The sequence below is a fragment of the Lissotriton helveticus genome, chromosome 6 (assembly GCF_964261635.1).
Source record: "Lissotriton helveticus chromosome 6, aLisHel1.1, whole genome shotgun sequence".
Lineage (NCBI taxonomy): Eukaryota > Metazoa > Chordata > Amphibia > Caudata > Salamandridae > Lissotriton > Lissotriton helveticus.
The window spans coordinates 1154170128-1154185989 of NC_136067.1; the positions used below are offsets into that span (position 1 = coordinate 1154170128).

A 15862-nucleotide genomic window follows, 5' to 3' on the forward strand; every position below is an offset into this window, starting at 1 on the left:
CCTTTCCAAAAAGATAATATTCAGTGTGACCTAGAGTTACAATGAAAACTATGAATGACCTAGAGTTACAATGAAAACGAAGTCTATGTTCTCCAAATTGATAGTTAAGTTATTTATTTACTTAAACAAAGGAACACAATCAGAAAGTAAAGTGGGCAAAAACAAGGAAATCCCACAATTTCCAAAACTCAGGCATTTGAGTAATCGAGTAGTGAAAGTACACATTTTGAGTCAGATCAGAATAAACTTTATTCGAGTTTAGTCATTTAAAATCATAAAAGCGACAGTTTGAAACATTTTGTACAGTTAGTAACCAAAATACATTATACTATTTACTATGTGACTAAAAAATTAGTAGCTCGCCAAAAAATATTACAGTATAATATACTTTTTCGCAGTAAGCTTTAACCAATTATACTTTTCCTTATTCGCAGTATATTCTTCAGGAAACCAGTCCTAACACCCACACAAGAAGCATTTACCAATAATTGTAAATATAAAAAGGCCCGACGACATTGCCTCTATCCCCCTTGCTTCAGCAATAGCAAGATCCATCTTGCTCTTTCTCTTGTGTAAAATTTACAAAATAAGGTCACATGAATTGTTGATTGTGGTGATATATTGTCACAAGGGCGGTGACAAAGTTCTGTAGACCAATCGTTTACCACTGGATAGCTGACCAAACGGTGGAAGCTGCCAAACCTAAACCTTGTTAGGACATATCTATCAGACCCCCCAATGCACCAAACCAAATATGGTTGAATGTGATAAGTTACCGGTGTCAATTGACGCTGGACCACACAGTCACAATTATACAAGCGTATTTGCTTATAGACAATATAAATACAACAATAGTACTCAAGACACTGAGGTCGACGATGTTTCGATCCCGACTAAGGTCAAGGGATCATCATCAGGACACAAGAGATTATGCCTGAGACTTTGCATGTCTAGAATGAAGAGGGAAAACAGGGAAGAGAGAAAACAAAAAGGAAGGGGGGTAAACGGGCGAGGGAAAACGTTATGCCAGTCCTATCATGTAAGCTCCCCATGCAGTGCGGATATGCTTCCTGACGAGGAGTTCATACTTACATCCCGCACTAGCCTGGGATCCGCACACCAATTATAGCCTACAGCACGAGTACGATTTCCAGCATTGGTTAGTCCCCCACTGCAGACAGCCTTGCACTTACACCAATTTCTACGTTTGGATTGTGATATTTGGATTTTAATCCTTTAGAGATCATTTATACAGGACAATTGCCCTTGGCTATGACGTGCCTTTAATCCTTGCCAAATTATATGTGGTACGCATATCACAATACAGATTGTTTCTACAAGGTTAGTGGACGGTTCTGTTGGTTTGCACTGCACCTTCTATTTCAATTTAGGGCACTTCAGTCTGACTCATATTAAGTGGTGTGATTTGGGCATATTTGCCTGTTAACGCTTTCCTCATCACCGTTCCTCTCTCCCTAAATTTAATCTGATATAATCTATATTTGTACACATTTTAGGAACATGGCTACAAGGTGTGTAATCGTTAAATTGGTTGTTCTTAGATGGATTCGCTTTTCAGCACCCCTTTTGTAAATATCTGGAATATGTTATAAGATATATTGTGGCCTTGAGTGGCCCTTTTCGCTGGGTTGACCAGGTTAAGGTTTGGACTGAAATTATGTGGGTGGGTGAAATTCCTCTGCCGGGCCCATACGGCCAGGCTACGGGGCAACGAAATGACATTACACAGTTTTAAATTGCAGAAGAGAACCAAACATCGTCCATGATCTCTGCCCTGGTGCTTGAGCCACTTGCGGCCTGGATTCGATAGGACCCACTGGTATGGGGAATCAGAGCCACCGGCGACTGGGAAGAGCACATCTCCCTACATACAGATGATGTCCTACTGTACGTTGCAAGACCCGGTTTTCAGTGTCTAGGATAATTCAATATCTTTGATTGGTTGTTACTCTGGTTACCGTATTAAAAAGTCCAAATCAATTATTTGTACCATGTTGGGACGGTTTCCACAGCTCTCTCCTGAACGCACGGCCCTGGTTGTGACCGAGGGCTTCAAGTACCTCGGGGTCTACATCACCCGTAATCCGCACATGTTTAGTCAGCGGAACTTGTTTCCCCAACTGGAGCAACTCCACAACGACAGGGCACATTGACGTACCTTGCCTTTGTCTCTGATAGACTAAGCCGCGCTCTATAAAATGATGACCCTACCACGGTTTCTATATATGCTACAAAATACACCCTATTCGATTCCAGTGGAGTTCTTCAGTAAAATAGACCAAGAACTCGGTCTGCTCTTATGGAACGGCGGTGCGCTGTGTGCGAGACAAATTACAAAGAGGAATATATGATGGAGGACTAACAATCCCAGATGTTAGGAAGTACTATTGGGCATCACAGTTGCTAGTGGTACATGAGTGGGTTTTCTCTGACAGACAGGAACTGGCCTATCAGTTGACAGAGAAGTGATGAGGAGTGGTAGGCAAAAGGATATCTCCTATTGCAAAAGCAATTGCCATCACACACAGGGAAATTAGTCTGAATCTGGAGGGAGACACTGGGCTGCCTGGGTTGGATGGACAGGCTCACAGCCCTAACTCCTCTATGGAGAAGTGATCTGCTACATGAGGTGGGCACCCTGACGGGCTTCCCTCGGTGGGTGACTAAAGGCATAGAACATCTGGGCGATGTGTGGAGAGATCGGTCTCTGATCAGGTTCGAGTTCCTCCCTCTGGATTACAAGATGGCAGAGAATGAGCATTGGCGATACCTTCAACTGGGACATGTCCTGCATGTGCATGTCCTCAAAAACGACTTTAGAGAACCTTTAATCGAAAAAGGAATCTCCACTATTTACCGGAAGTTAGTCAACAACTCCCCATATCTATTGGGTGCCCTAAGACATGCCTGGACTGATGATTTATGCGTCATTGATAATGATGACTGGATGGGGGTTCTTCAGAGGCCACACAAAATAGCTATTCAAGCCAGGTTTTGGTTGGTCCAACTTAAGATCCTGCATAAGACGGATTATTCATGGACCCTCCTGCATAAAATTGGAAAGGCTGATACGCCACTATGTACTAGAGGCTGTGCTCAGGAGGGTAACTTTTTATATATCCTATGGGACTGTCCGGCGATTTAGCGGTTCTGGCACAAAGTGGTAGGGGTAATGTCCTGTGTCATGTCTTTGCAGGTGCCTGTCGATACTAATTGGTAACTACGGATGATGGAAGAGGCAGAAAGCTGGCCTAGATACCAGACGATATGGCAGGCGATGGCAACTGGGGTCCAAAATGCAATATAGCAAGGAAATGGGGCGCATAAACTCCCCCAAGTGTCATTGACTGGGAGTTGGACCTTGACTGGTGGCAGAGGAGGTAATATTTCAGAGTCGTGGCTGCCCTAGAGAATGGGCCAAGATATGTGGGGGGGGGGGGCTGGAGAGACTCGGCTGAGCTGGGAGAGTGGCCTGCTTAGCGGGGAGAGCAGAGGCTGTGGAACTTTATTATGCCATGCATATTATCAATTTGTTCACTGTACATTTCCAGGAAATGACAGTGCCAACGATGCATTGACTCCAATGAGGATTGCGCAAACAATGTATATGTCGGTGTCACTTCATATTATATGTACAACTGTGTTTCTCAGTGTCCTGCTGTGTATGAGTGTTTTTTCAATAAACAGACGTTAAAAAAAAGTCAATACTAAATGCCAAACTTGACAAGTTACAGAAATCTGGGGAAACTCTAGAGCAGAGTCACGCTCTGGAGTCAGCTGTGCAAGTGGGACAATAAGGGGTCATACAACTACAGATGAGGTAAAAAGGGTTCAGAAGGTTGTTAGAATGATTCTCACACAAAGGAATAATAACACGCTGGTGGAAATATTGGAAACAAAACTAGAACTGTTAAAAATATGAAGGTTAGGGGAGTACCAGATGGTGAAGGAGAAATAGACCTTAGAATCCTTCCTATCTTATGGGAATGCTCATGGAGGGAACCACTGATGTTAACAACTGAAGACACCGAGAATTCAATGATTAACATGAGGACGGGTGCTACAATTATCTTGGTTTTCAAGGACAAGGTCATAAAGTGACAGATGATTCCTGGTAATGGCTCAACACGAGCAAACGATCAATGAATGGAAACCTGATGCCTCTTTTCCCAGAAACTTTCTTTGCCCCACATGTAAGTAGAAAGAACCCTGATTAAGTGAAGAAAGACTGCATGTAGAGGAGCCGAAGCATCATGATTCAGAACAAAGGGTATTTGTTCTCTAATGCACATGTTGCTTTGAGATTGCTAGATTACTTACAAGAGGAAGTCATCTGTGTCTAGTCTGGTAGAGGTTCCAAGGATACATCAGGGCATCCTAACCACCCTAGGGACCATATTTATGTCACTGCCTACATATAAGCTTAAGAAACTCAGGAAATTTGAGATGTAGTACAGCCAGATGGGTCTGGCACAGAGGCTATTACCTGTACAATGACTGCCGGAGCCCAAGCAGCCCGCATGTATGGAGTTGCTTATATTCTAGCTTTGAGGCCATACTGTTTGTCATATCAATCTCACCTTTATAGTACTCAGACCCATGAGCTAGCCTTCCTTAGCTTTACCTGACTTTTCGAAGACCCACAAGAGTGATCCACACCTCTGTTTACTTCTCACCCCCCCCACAACTGCTGTCCAGTAGGCTATCAGGTGTGGTCCGTCACGCAACCCTTTGCTTCTTGTTCAAGTTAACCCAATGTGGAGTTGGGTGTGAGTTTTAAATCCACAGACATCATACTGCCTAACCAGACTAACAAGGAGGACAACCAAAAGAAAGCAATCTCCAGAAGGCAATTGATAGGGTTTAGCTTCTAAAGACTCTCTCCAGCTTGAGTCTCCACTTTGCTTTCTTTCTGTATTCTGTACTAAGATGCTAAAAAATCCCAATAAAACGAGTTACCCAAAAAACACAACCTCAAAGCAGTCTCCCATTTTCTTTAACAAAAATATTTTGAGCTTTCGGAGAAAACAAAAATAGAACTCAAAGTTTTTTGACATTACGCGAACTTCTGATCACATGCTTCCATTTGCCCAGTTTATAATAGGTTTTTTAAGGTAGGGACTGACATAAGTAGTTTTGAGGTGGTTTTCTTACTAATCATTTCAACTAGTGCTAACCACGTAACTAGGTTGGACAACAAAATTGCTGTGAGGATGACAAAGATAGAAAATGGTTATCCATGCTGGGAATAAGGAGGACTTTGGTTCAAATCTAAATTTGAGGCTGGATAGTCTGGTAGAAATAAATTAGCTACAGCTACATTTCAATAGTACAAAATTGTTTATTAACACTATGAGGTCTGTGGTAAACTCAAACGTTAGTTTTAGCATCAAATCTAACCAGAAATTACCAGAAAGATAAAAAGCGAACAGGAGACATACAAAACAGTATTTTGAAATAAAAATCCAAATTTTGAAAAAAGGCATTCTGAACATTAAACTGTTTGCCCTTCAACACAATCAGGGAACAGAATTAGAGACCGTGCAGAAATTTGAATAACAGGATTGTTTTAAAATACATACTATGTTTGACTCAGACTTCTCATTGAAAGAAATCAGAAAGAACATACAACATTTAGGGTAAGAAAGTTAACGAGCAATGCTTCAGAATTGAAACCAATTCACAACCACAATATTTATTATGAAACTCCAAGGAATTTGCCCAATGAACATACATATTGCTACGGCTGAAAAGACTTTTCAGGCAGTACAACTACCTCCTATATTCTTTCATAATATATTGTACTAAATTACATAATCAGTGCTTCAGTAACCTATGTACATCAATACAAAAACTGAAAGCTCAGGAGAATACTTGCAGAATTGCCATCCATCTTACCTACGCGAATATAGTTCAACAAAATATACAGCTCTGGGCTTTATGTGTAAGCTAATAAGCGTAAAACAACCATATAAGTTACAATGAGATCTAGCTAAAGAAATAAAAGATTGAGCAAACAAACATTGTTTTGCACTTCATGAAAAGTGGGCACCGACATATTCAAGACACATAATCTTCAAGTGCAGTCATCTCTGCCTTGGTGGAAAAAACATCTGCCAACATGTGTTTTGGGATTTCTGAACCCCTTACTTTCAGCGTGTAACATGCATTTTCTACCTTTGCCAGGCTCTGTTTCAGTGTGTACAGCTTTCTGGAGATTTCATAGGGTCCTGCATTTCCAATGTACGAAAATCCATCATGAATCTCCCTAAGAAACTGACTTAGTTCAAAAGGTGTGTCAATGTCACCGTTCCCCACGCTGCCAATGCACAGTCGCATCAGTTCTCCAGTGAGGTCAGCTACACCCAATAAGTAATCCACTGGTGTTACTTTCAGGCTCCAAACAGAGGGTGGTTGTTGAGTATCAGAAAGTTCAGATGGCAGCTTATCAAGTGAACTGGGCAGACGGTTTTGGATAGACTTGCACACAGGCCTCTCAAGAGATTCTGATGTAGACTTCTCAGGAGGTTCGGAAGGAACCTGTCAAGGAACAAAAATAGGCAATTAAAGTAAGCAAAAATCTTGCCAATCAGCAATCACTCAAGATGAAGCTAAACTGTAGCGGACTATGCCTTTGTTTTAAAAAATGTATTTAGCATGTATTTACACCCAACGTGAGGAAACCTAAAACCCCCCAGCTATGCAATAACAAAAAACTCTCAGCTGTAGCTTGTATAATGCAGAGAACGCTGCAGTCTTACATTCGCATACATATGTCTGTGTCCAGCAGAGTAAAGCTCAGGATTTCACTTTGGAGGTCTGGGAATAGTTAAGACTTAGCGTGACAGATTCTGTTTCATGTGAGTTGTTGGACCTGGCCGTCTTTACAGTGTCAACCCCAGACATTTTGCCTAGAACCATCCATTTTGTGCCCTAGGTTTCTGTACACTTTACCACTGCTAATTATGTCCAGGGTCTGTAAATTAAACGCTACCAGTGAACTTGTGGATTTAACCCATATCTTTTGACTGGGGGTGAATGTTTTGATTTGTTCAGCATTCCGTCCATCATTAGTGTGTCTCTTGCTTTCTCTCCATAAATGCGCTGGGTATGCCCAGACGTGAGTCCTGGGCTTACTGTGCCACTGCATTCAAGCTAGCCTGGCTGATGAGGGGTATAACATACAGGAGGCCTGGGCTTCACTCGAGACAAGAACAATAGTTACTTACCTGTAATCTGTGGTTCTCCAGTATTGGTGTCTTTCATAGATTCACATGCCTGAATCATTCCCCGTTGTCGGAGTGGGAGTCCCACGGTACATAAAAATGCAATAATTTGTATATCAGAAACCAAAACCCTTGGTAATAACCAACCAGGAAGTAAAGTAGCCCTAAGCTACAGTGCAAAAAACTTCCACACTCATGACTATCCTAGTCATTTTGTATAGACCAAACTGCAGCCAATCAGGCGCCAACACCCACAAGAATGTTCTCCCCAGAGGCTCAGGCTCTCAGATTTTCTCGCACAGGAGTGAACCAACACTATCGCCTGAGGAGCCTCTGAGGGGAGGTGGGCGGGTGCACGTGAATCTATGAAAGACACCAATACTGGAGAACCACAGATTACAGGTAAGTAACTATTGTTCTTCTCCTGTATTGGGGTGTCTTTCATAGATTCACATGCCTGAATCAGAGTAGATAGCAGTACACACCATCCTGCTCATAGACGCTCCTTGTATCATAGTGCATACGTATGCTTTGCAAACAATTATCACATGTAAAATAAGCATCTAAAAGAGCATTGAGGAGGAGGGAGAACAGAGGCTGACCTTATTTAAAAAGATTGCGAAGCACTGCTCGCCCCACTGAAGTATCTGCATCGCTGGCAGCATCCAAGCAGTAGTGATTGGTGAAGGTATGCTTGCTGGACCAGGTTGCCGCTCTGCAGATGTGATGGAGGTACTCCAGCGAAAAGGGCTGTTGAGGAGAAGACCGCTTTTGTAGAAAGCGCCCTTGGCAATGATTGCTATGGCCTTCCTGCTTGCTGATGACAGAGACTGGTTGCTGAGGACACCCAGCCGGCTATGGTCTGTTTAGATACAGCGTATCCTTGATGTATCCTTCTGTATGCTACAAATAACTGATCTGTCTTACGCAATGTAGCAGTTCGTTGAAGATAGAATTTAAGACATCTCCTGATGTCCAGGGAATGCAAGGCCTTCTCCGCTACCGTTTGTGGATTACGAAAGAATGTTTTTAAAATCACTGGGTCATTAAGATGAAAGTCGGATGGAACTTTAGGCATGTAACTTGGATTGGTACGCAGCACCACTGAATTTGAAGTGAACTGTAAAAACGGAGACTTGATGGTGAATGCTTGAATGTCACGGACTCTACATGCCGATGTCAGTACTAGAAGGAGAGAGACCTTCCAGGAAAGGAATTTCAGGTCCACTTTATGAACAGGTTCAAAGGGGTGACACATGAGTTGAGAGAGCACCACATTTAAGTACCAGGAAGGAGGTGGACGCCGAACAGGAGGGAACATTCGGAATAGGCCTTTGAAGAATTGTTGAATTATTCTAGTGGAGTACAGAGAATTAGAGCCATCTTGACGGAACCTGGAAATGGCTGCCAAAAACACCTTCAGTGTGGCATGAGACAAGCCCGATTTAGCCAATTGAAGAAAGAACGGTAAGATCTGTTCTGGTTTAGCATGGAGTGGATGTAAATTGGCCGTGAGACACCAGGCACAAAACCTTTTCCATTTAAGTTTGTATGTCTTAATAGTAGCAGGCGCTCTAGCATTGGCTAAAATCTCCTGACAATCCTCTGGGAATTCAACGTGCTGAGGAGCCAAGCAGCTAATTTCAAGGAAGCTGGGTCCGGATGACAAATTTGACCCTTCAGCATTGTCAGATGATTCGGTATCGGTTGGAGTTGTATGGGCTTGCACTCCGAGAGAAGTACAGTAAGTTATGGTGATCCCGTCGTCGAATGACTCCGAGACCTGCACCCATTGGAGGTTGAGTTCCTCTTGGAAAAGTCTCATCCGAAGACGGCAGTTGGGTATGAGAGGGATGCAGGATGATAGCATCCTTAGAAATGACTTGAACGTTCATACTGAAATTTACTCTTTTTGCCGCAAGCTGAGGGCCATGTTGCAAATCTTGAGTTGTCTTTCTTTTGAGACAAAGGCTTGAGTGAGCTGAGTGTCTAATGTGGCTCCCAGAAACAATAACCTCTGTGATGGAACAAGATGGGATTTCTTTAAATTGATTGAGAGTACCAGAGACGGGAATAGCGACAGGCATCTTTGAACGTGTACTTTAGCTGCTCGTAAAGAATTGGCCTTGATTTGGCAATCGTCTAGGTACGGGAAAAATTGAATGCCTTCCAAGCGAAGATGAGCCGCCACTGGGGCTAATATTTTTGTGAACACACGGGGTGCTGAACGAAGCCCAAACGGGAGAACTTTGAATTGAAAATCCCTGCCAGCCACTCTGAACCTTAAGAATTTCCTGTGCCTGGGGAGAATGGGTACGTGAAAGTAAGCATCCTGAAGGTTGAGGGTGGCCATGTAATCGCCTTTGGAAAGAAGCTGGAGGATTTCTTGAAGTGTTTAACATCCGGAAGGACAGTTTCTTGAGGTATTTGTTGAAGGCACGTAGGTCGAGGATAGGGCGCCATTCCCCTGTCTTCTTTCGTATGAGGAAGAACCTCGAATAGAAACCTCTTCCTTTCTGCAATTGAGGAACTTTTTTGATTGCACCTTTCCGAATCATTCTATTTATTTGGGAGAACAGCTCCTTGAGGTGAGCTGGTGGTGGACCTTTTGGAGGTAAATTTGGAAGGGGTTTGACAAATTCTAAAGCGTGTCCTCTGGCCACTACATCCAGGACCCACTTGCCCGTAGTCATTTTGGACCAATTTGAGAAGTAAGGGGATATTCTTCCTCCAACTTTTGACTTTGGTTTGATCAGAGGTGGTGGTAGGTCTCATTGTCTTTTAGAGGAATCCCGTCCCCGATAAGAGGACTTTCTTTTTCCCATGCGAAAAGTTGTTGCCTCGCTGTCCATATGCTTGTTGCTTATACAGCTGTTATCGCTGGTTTCCCTGTGAAGATTGGTACAAGCGTTGTTGAGAGTAGCCCCCTCTATAAGAATACGACCCACGTCCTTTGGCACCACGAAAGGACGATTTGCGAAACTGCAGGTTTCCCAGCGACCTTGCGGTTTCTGTATCTTTCTTTATGGCCTGCAAGGCTTCATCAATGTGCTGGCCAAAGAGAAATTCTCCGTCGTAAGGCAGATCTATTATTTTTGCCTGCACTTCCTGGCGGTAGGATGTTGACTTCAGCCAACCCGGTCTCCTGAGTACTGCCGCCCCTGCCAATTGTCGGAAGCCCGTAGACGCCACATCTACGGCTGCATCAATCATCTCCGCAGAAGCGCACTCTCCTTCATGTAATACCTTCTTAGCTTCTGATCTTTCTGGTTCCGGAAGCTTTTTGAGATATGGTGTCATATCCAACCACATTTGTCTATCATATCTCCCTAGTATTGCTAGGGAGTTTGCCGCATGGATTGTAGTAGCTGCTATCGTCGACACCTTCTTGCCAATAGAGCCCAGATGTCTGCCATCTCTGTCAGGTGGAGCAGTCACTTGTGAGGACGGGTTTCTGGCTCGTCACTGGGCTGCTTGAGTGACAACCGACTATGTCTTAGCTTGTCCTATAAGGCATGCAGGTGATGTGAGAGGCGCTTTATACTTTTTGTCTATACGAGATAAGACTGCGGGTAGAGAATTTGGAGTCGACATGATTTTAAGGCCCTCCTTCCAAATGAATTCTATTATTGGGATTGTCCTTACTTGTCTTTGTGGCTGATCTTTAAAGTCATACAAAAAATGTTCATCCTGTTTAGCTTCCATAGTAATTTGAAACCTCTTTGTTGCTATTTCCATTACTAGATGGAATCCCCCAATGTCCACAGGTGGAGAGTCCGCAGTATGAGGAGCAGTAGGTGATGGGGTTTGCACCTGGTAATCGCCCCACTCCGACAGATCAGATTTATCATCTGCCTCTCCTTCCTCTGTCATCATCGGTGGTTATATACTCCTGTGTATGGTGGGATTGTGCCGGAGAAGGCGGAATTGTGGAACGTACGTCAGGTGCTGGTGGTGGAGAAGATTGTCCTGGGATTCTTAAGGTTGAAGCAGGTGCTTGAGACATGGGTGTTGCAGGAAGCGACTTTGCCGATTCAGATGGAGGGAACCGGCGGTAATAGTTGTTCAACATATATTGTAGATTGTTAAGGAGGTCTAACGGCATCTGTGCTGTTGGTACCGCAGCAGGGGTCTGATCTACAGGCTCAGGAAAAAGTTATTCCTCCTGATCCTCCTCCTGCAACTTTTTCAGTAGTTCTGAAGGACTTCTGGCTGCCCGGAACCTCTCATCCTCGTCAGATTGCTGATCATCAACCTCTTCTGAGTCTAGAAGCTGCTCAGGCAACTTCAATGGTGATAGAGGCGTTAGAGTAGAGCCTCTTTTTTGCAATAAGGAAGCCCCCATCGACAGTGAGGTAAAGGAGGTGGCAGACAGAGCAGCGGACCAAACCTGCATATCTGTACATGATGAAAGAAGAGGCGTCGACGGACACACCGTCGGCGGTATCATCGACGGGGATATTGTATGAATCGTCGACGGGTCGATCAATGTCGACGAAGTCTTCGACGATGATATAGTCTTCGACGATGTAGCTGTCGACGACGGTGGAATTCTCGTCGATGTAGCTGTCGACGACGGTGAAATTCCTTGTCGACTGAGGTCGTCAACAGCAAGGTGATCTCCGTCGATGAGGAACCCGTCGACGGGATGACTTCGTCGACGGGCTAAGTTTCGTCGACGATGCGCTCTGTGACGACATCTTTTTTGTCTTCGAGGACGGAGCGTCGCCGCTTGATGGCAGTATCTTTGTCGACGAGATGGGTCTAACTGAAACGGAGACCATCGTCGATGGTGAAGAAGCCGACGACATAATCATCTGCGGTCTTGTCGATAAGAAAGTAACCGTCGGCTTGGAGGAAACACTGTAGACGGTAGTCAGAAGCTGTCGACGATGCAGTCGTCGACGAGGTCTTTTTGTGAGGTAAATTTTTCTGTGATAGTCTTTTAGATGATAAAGACTTTTCAGACTTTCTCGGGGGCGTATTAAGTCCGGCTTTTGAAGGTGGCGAAGCCTTTTTTGCGGTAGAGGAGGAAGGCAAGCTAGAATCTTTAGCTTTTCTCAACACCTTAGCCCTAGGAGAAGATACCTTTTCCTCAATCTTCCTCTTTCTGGAAGAAATAGTAGACCCTGAAGCCAGACTTCCTACCTCAGATAGAGGATTATTCTGGTCCTTAATCTTCTGTAACCACAGTAGAAGACGACCTTCCCCATCTCTGAGGGTCTTCTGAGGAAATGTTCTGCAGATTTTACAATCCTGCACTGTAGCTTAGGGCTACTTTACTTCCTGGTCGGTTATTACCAAGGGTTTTGGTTTCTGATATACAAATTATTGCTTTTTTATGTACCATGGGACTCCCACTCCGACGACGGGGAATCATTCAGGCATGTGAATCTATGAAAGACACCCCAATACTAGAGAATAAGCATTTCAGAGCAAGAAGTGCCTAAGAAACTCCAGCGTGCAAAACTGCTGACATTGCAGATTCTCAACAGAGGTGAATACATCTAACCAAAACTCCAGCCCACTGCTGAAAAATACCTTGCGCCACTGCTGAGTGAAGACGTCATTTGTGATCCGCTAGGCATAGACGACTGAGTTTGTGAGCACTGGCATTCAGGGAACCTGTGAAGTGTTGAACCACCAGACATATGCCCTGATGTCCCAGCCATGTCAAGAGGCGCAGGGTCCACAACGTCACCTCACTCTGTTTGTTGAAGTACCACAGGATGGTGGGGTTGTCTGCGAATACCTGCACTAGCCGTCCCTTGATGTAGAATAGAAACGCTCTTAATGACAGTCGGATTGTACGGAGCTCAACAACAGGTTGGTGTGGAGTCGGTATTTTCGCAGAGACCAGAGTCCTCGAATCTCCATTTCTCCCAGATGGTCAACCCATCTCAGGAGTGTTGTATTTGTCATCACAGTCGGATCTGGTTGAGGAAGATACAGGGGTCTGCCGCTAACCCAATCGAGCTTCGTAAGCCACCACTGTAGGCCCTTTGCAGTTCTCTCTCTGATCTGGACCATGTGGGAGATGTTCCCCTGATGCTGTGTCCATTGAAACTTCAAATTTCAGTGCAGGGCCCGCATATGCCATCGGGCATGTGTAACAGGCAGGAGGCAATGAGTCACAACTGCCTCAAGTTCTGCCACACCAAAATCCAGGAGAGAGGCTGAAACATCAGGTTCATAGCCTGAATATCATGACTTGCCATGCAGGAGGTTAACCACAAAACTGCACTATGTCCAGAACAGCTCTGATGAAAGGGTTTTTGGGGACTAAGAAAATACCTGAAATTGGAACCACAGCCTACTTCTGGCACCAGAACCCTCTCTACAGCTCCCCTGGCCAAGAGAGTCATGACTTCCTCATTGAGCAAGGATAGATGATCGTCTGTCAGCCGGTTGTAAGATGGGGGCGTGAAGGGCGGGGTAGTCTCGAAGGGGAGGGTGTAGCTCCTACAGACAATATGCTAGACACACCTGTCCTATGTTATGGACTGCCAGTGGAGCAGGTGATGATAAACCTTGCCGCTAACTGGATGCCCCTGTTTGTACAGGGCTTGAAGGCTGCAGCTGCACGGGGGTGGGGACCAGACCACTGGCTACCTGACCCACGAGGTCTGTGGGCACTGCGCCCTCGTCCACACAGAGGCTAGGGAGCAGCTCAGTGGCTGGGAGCCCCTTCTGTAGCCACGAGAGGAGTGAAAATCAGATTGAATTGGACATGGGACTGCAGATAGAACCAAGGACTTGGAAGTAACTGCCAGTCCTTAAAGCGCGCCAGCGTTCAACCAGCCTCGTCTCTGAAGAGACGGGTGCCATCGAATGGCATGTCTATAAGGGAAGCTTGGACATCCCCTGAAAAACCAGTCATCCTCAACCAGGCGTGGCTTCCCAGGCCCAATGTTGATGAAACCGCTCTGCCTAGTGAGTTGGTTGCATATTGTGCACTTAGCTGGGTCTATCCTGTCTGCAACAGCATGGGAGAGGATGGCTCGTGCCTCCTCCAGGACCTGTGGCAGCACTTGCGCAACCATGTCCCACAGAGTGTGAGAAAAACGTTCCAAAAGGCATGCGGTGTTCACGGATCGCAATGCGAGGTGATAGAAGAAAACATCTTCTCCAAAGAGTTCAGCCTCATGGATTCCCTGGTGCAGTAGAGATGCGTCCTGAAACTTTGAGGCTTGGACCATCAAGCTCTCCGGGGTAGGGTGCTGGGTGAGGAGGTTTGTGTCCCCCGGGGCGGGCGATGGCAGTGGGCGATCTTCCTATGCACAGGAGCCCCTGTGTTGGGTTTGAACCAGGTCCCCAACGGGACATCAGTGAGGGCATCAGTGATGGGAGAAAGTGTTCAGATGAGGAGACTCCCGTTTGCAGCATCTCTGTCAAGATGTTGGTCTTGATTGCTACTAAGGACAACTGAAGCCACACTATTCACCACCACTGCATATGAGGTTCTCTCTGTAGCTTCATTAAGGGGAGAAGGCATATCAGTATCTGTTCCTCACACCGTTCCACATTGGGGTCCTCTACGCACAGCTGGTATTCTTCATGGTCCAGTGACCCCTCCCATTCCTCTCCGAGACCTAGCCCATGGGAATAGGGCTCAGGCTCTGATCTAGTAAGCAAAGGTTCTGTCGAAGTTTGACAATGCCCATCTGGCTCCGTGTCAGTGATCAAAATTGGGATTGCGCATGGAGAGTTGGCATTGGGATCGGCACCAGGGAAGGTCGGAATGATACAGCACACGTTGGTCTGGATCCAGGAATTGATGCATAGGGGACCACCGGAGCTGCTAGCAAGGAACCAGATGGGGCCCTCTCTGACCCCACGGAGCTCTACTTTGCTGCCTGGAGCTTGCCTTGAACCCTCAGAGGTCAGCTATGTTGTAGAGCCCTACATCTTCACCTGAACCCAGCACCACCAGAGTGACTCCAAGGGCTAGTTTGAGGGCCTCCTGTTCAGAGCCACAGGGACACCAAAGGCTCTTACCACATCGGACCCAGGATTAGAGAGTCCTGGATCTCCAAGTGGTGTCACACCAGTATTGGACCCTTGGATGTGATGCTAAAGGTGCCCAGATAGCCAAAACCCAAATCTGAATTTAGAATTTGTTTTACCAAAAACTGCTCTGAGAACCAGGAGCAGACTGAGGCCAACCTGCTCACCTATCCACATAAGGTGCCTCGCCGGTCAGATAGACATTGTGGCTTTTCCCACTATGTTCTCCACTGCAGCAAATCCTATTCAGCAGTCCTTCGCTAAAGGGGTTTCAGACCTCATGGCACTGTCTTGGGCTGCAGCCCTCTGCTGGAGATTTTCGACTTCCAAAAAAAGAGAATACGTTTGAAAATATAAAGCTTCACTGCTGCTTAGACCCAAGGCTCCCTAACAACGTTCCCTCCTTGGACACCACTTGTAGCCATGCCTCGCTGAACTTTACATTCTCAGAACGTTTTTCTCAAAATCTGTTCTAAGTGCTAAGGTATGCGCTAGCTGGGCAGAATCCATTTTTTGCATCTGAACCGTACTCCTTCACGGTCAACCATATTTTGCGACATTAAATCAGTCTTGCACGACTTGATGTCTGCAGTTGGCGCTTTGATCTT

At 45.4% G+C, this 15862-nt stretch overlaps 1 protein-coding gene across 1 annotated transcript in view; it reads right to left on the reverse strand.

Moving 5' to 3' along the window:
* Positions 1 to 224: 224 nt before the first annotated feature.
* LOC144763330 (translin-associated protein X-like) overlaps positions 225 to 15862 on the reverse strand; it is a 257896-nt gene continuing 242258 nt past the window's right edge. Inside the window, exon 6 of the mRNA XM_078648816.1 lies at positions 225 to 6561. Within this exon, the coding sequence (XP_078504942.1) occupies positions 6082 to 6561 (480 nt within the window). The 3' untranslated portion in view covers positions 225 to 6081. The remainder of the gene's footprint in view (positions 6562 to 15862) is intronic.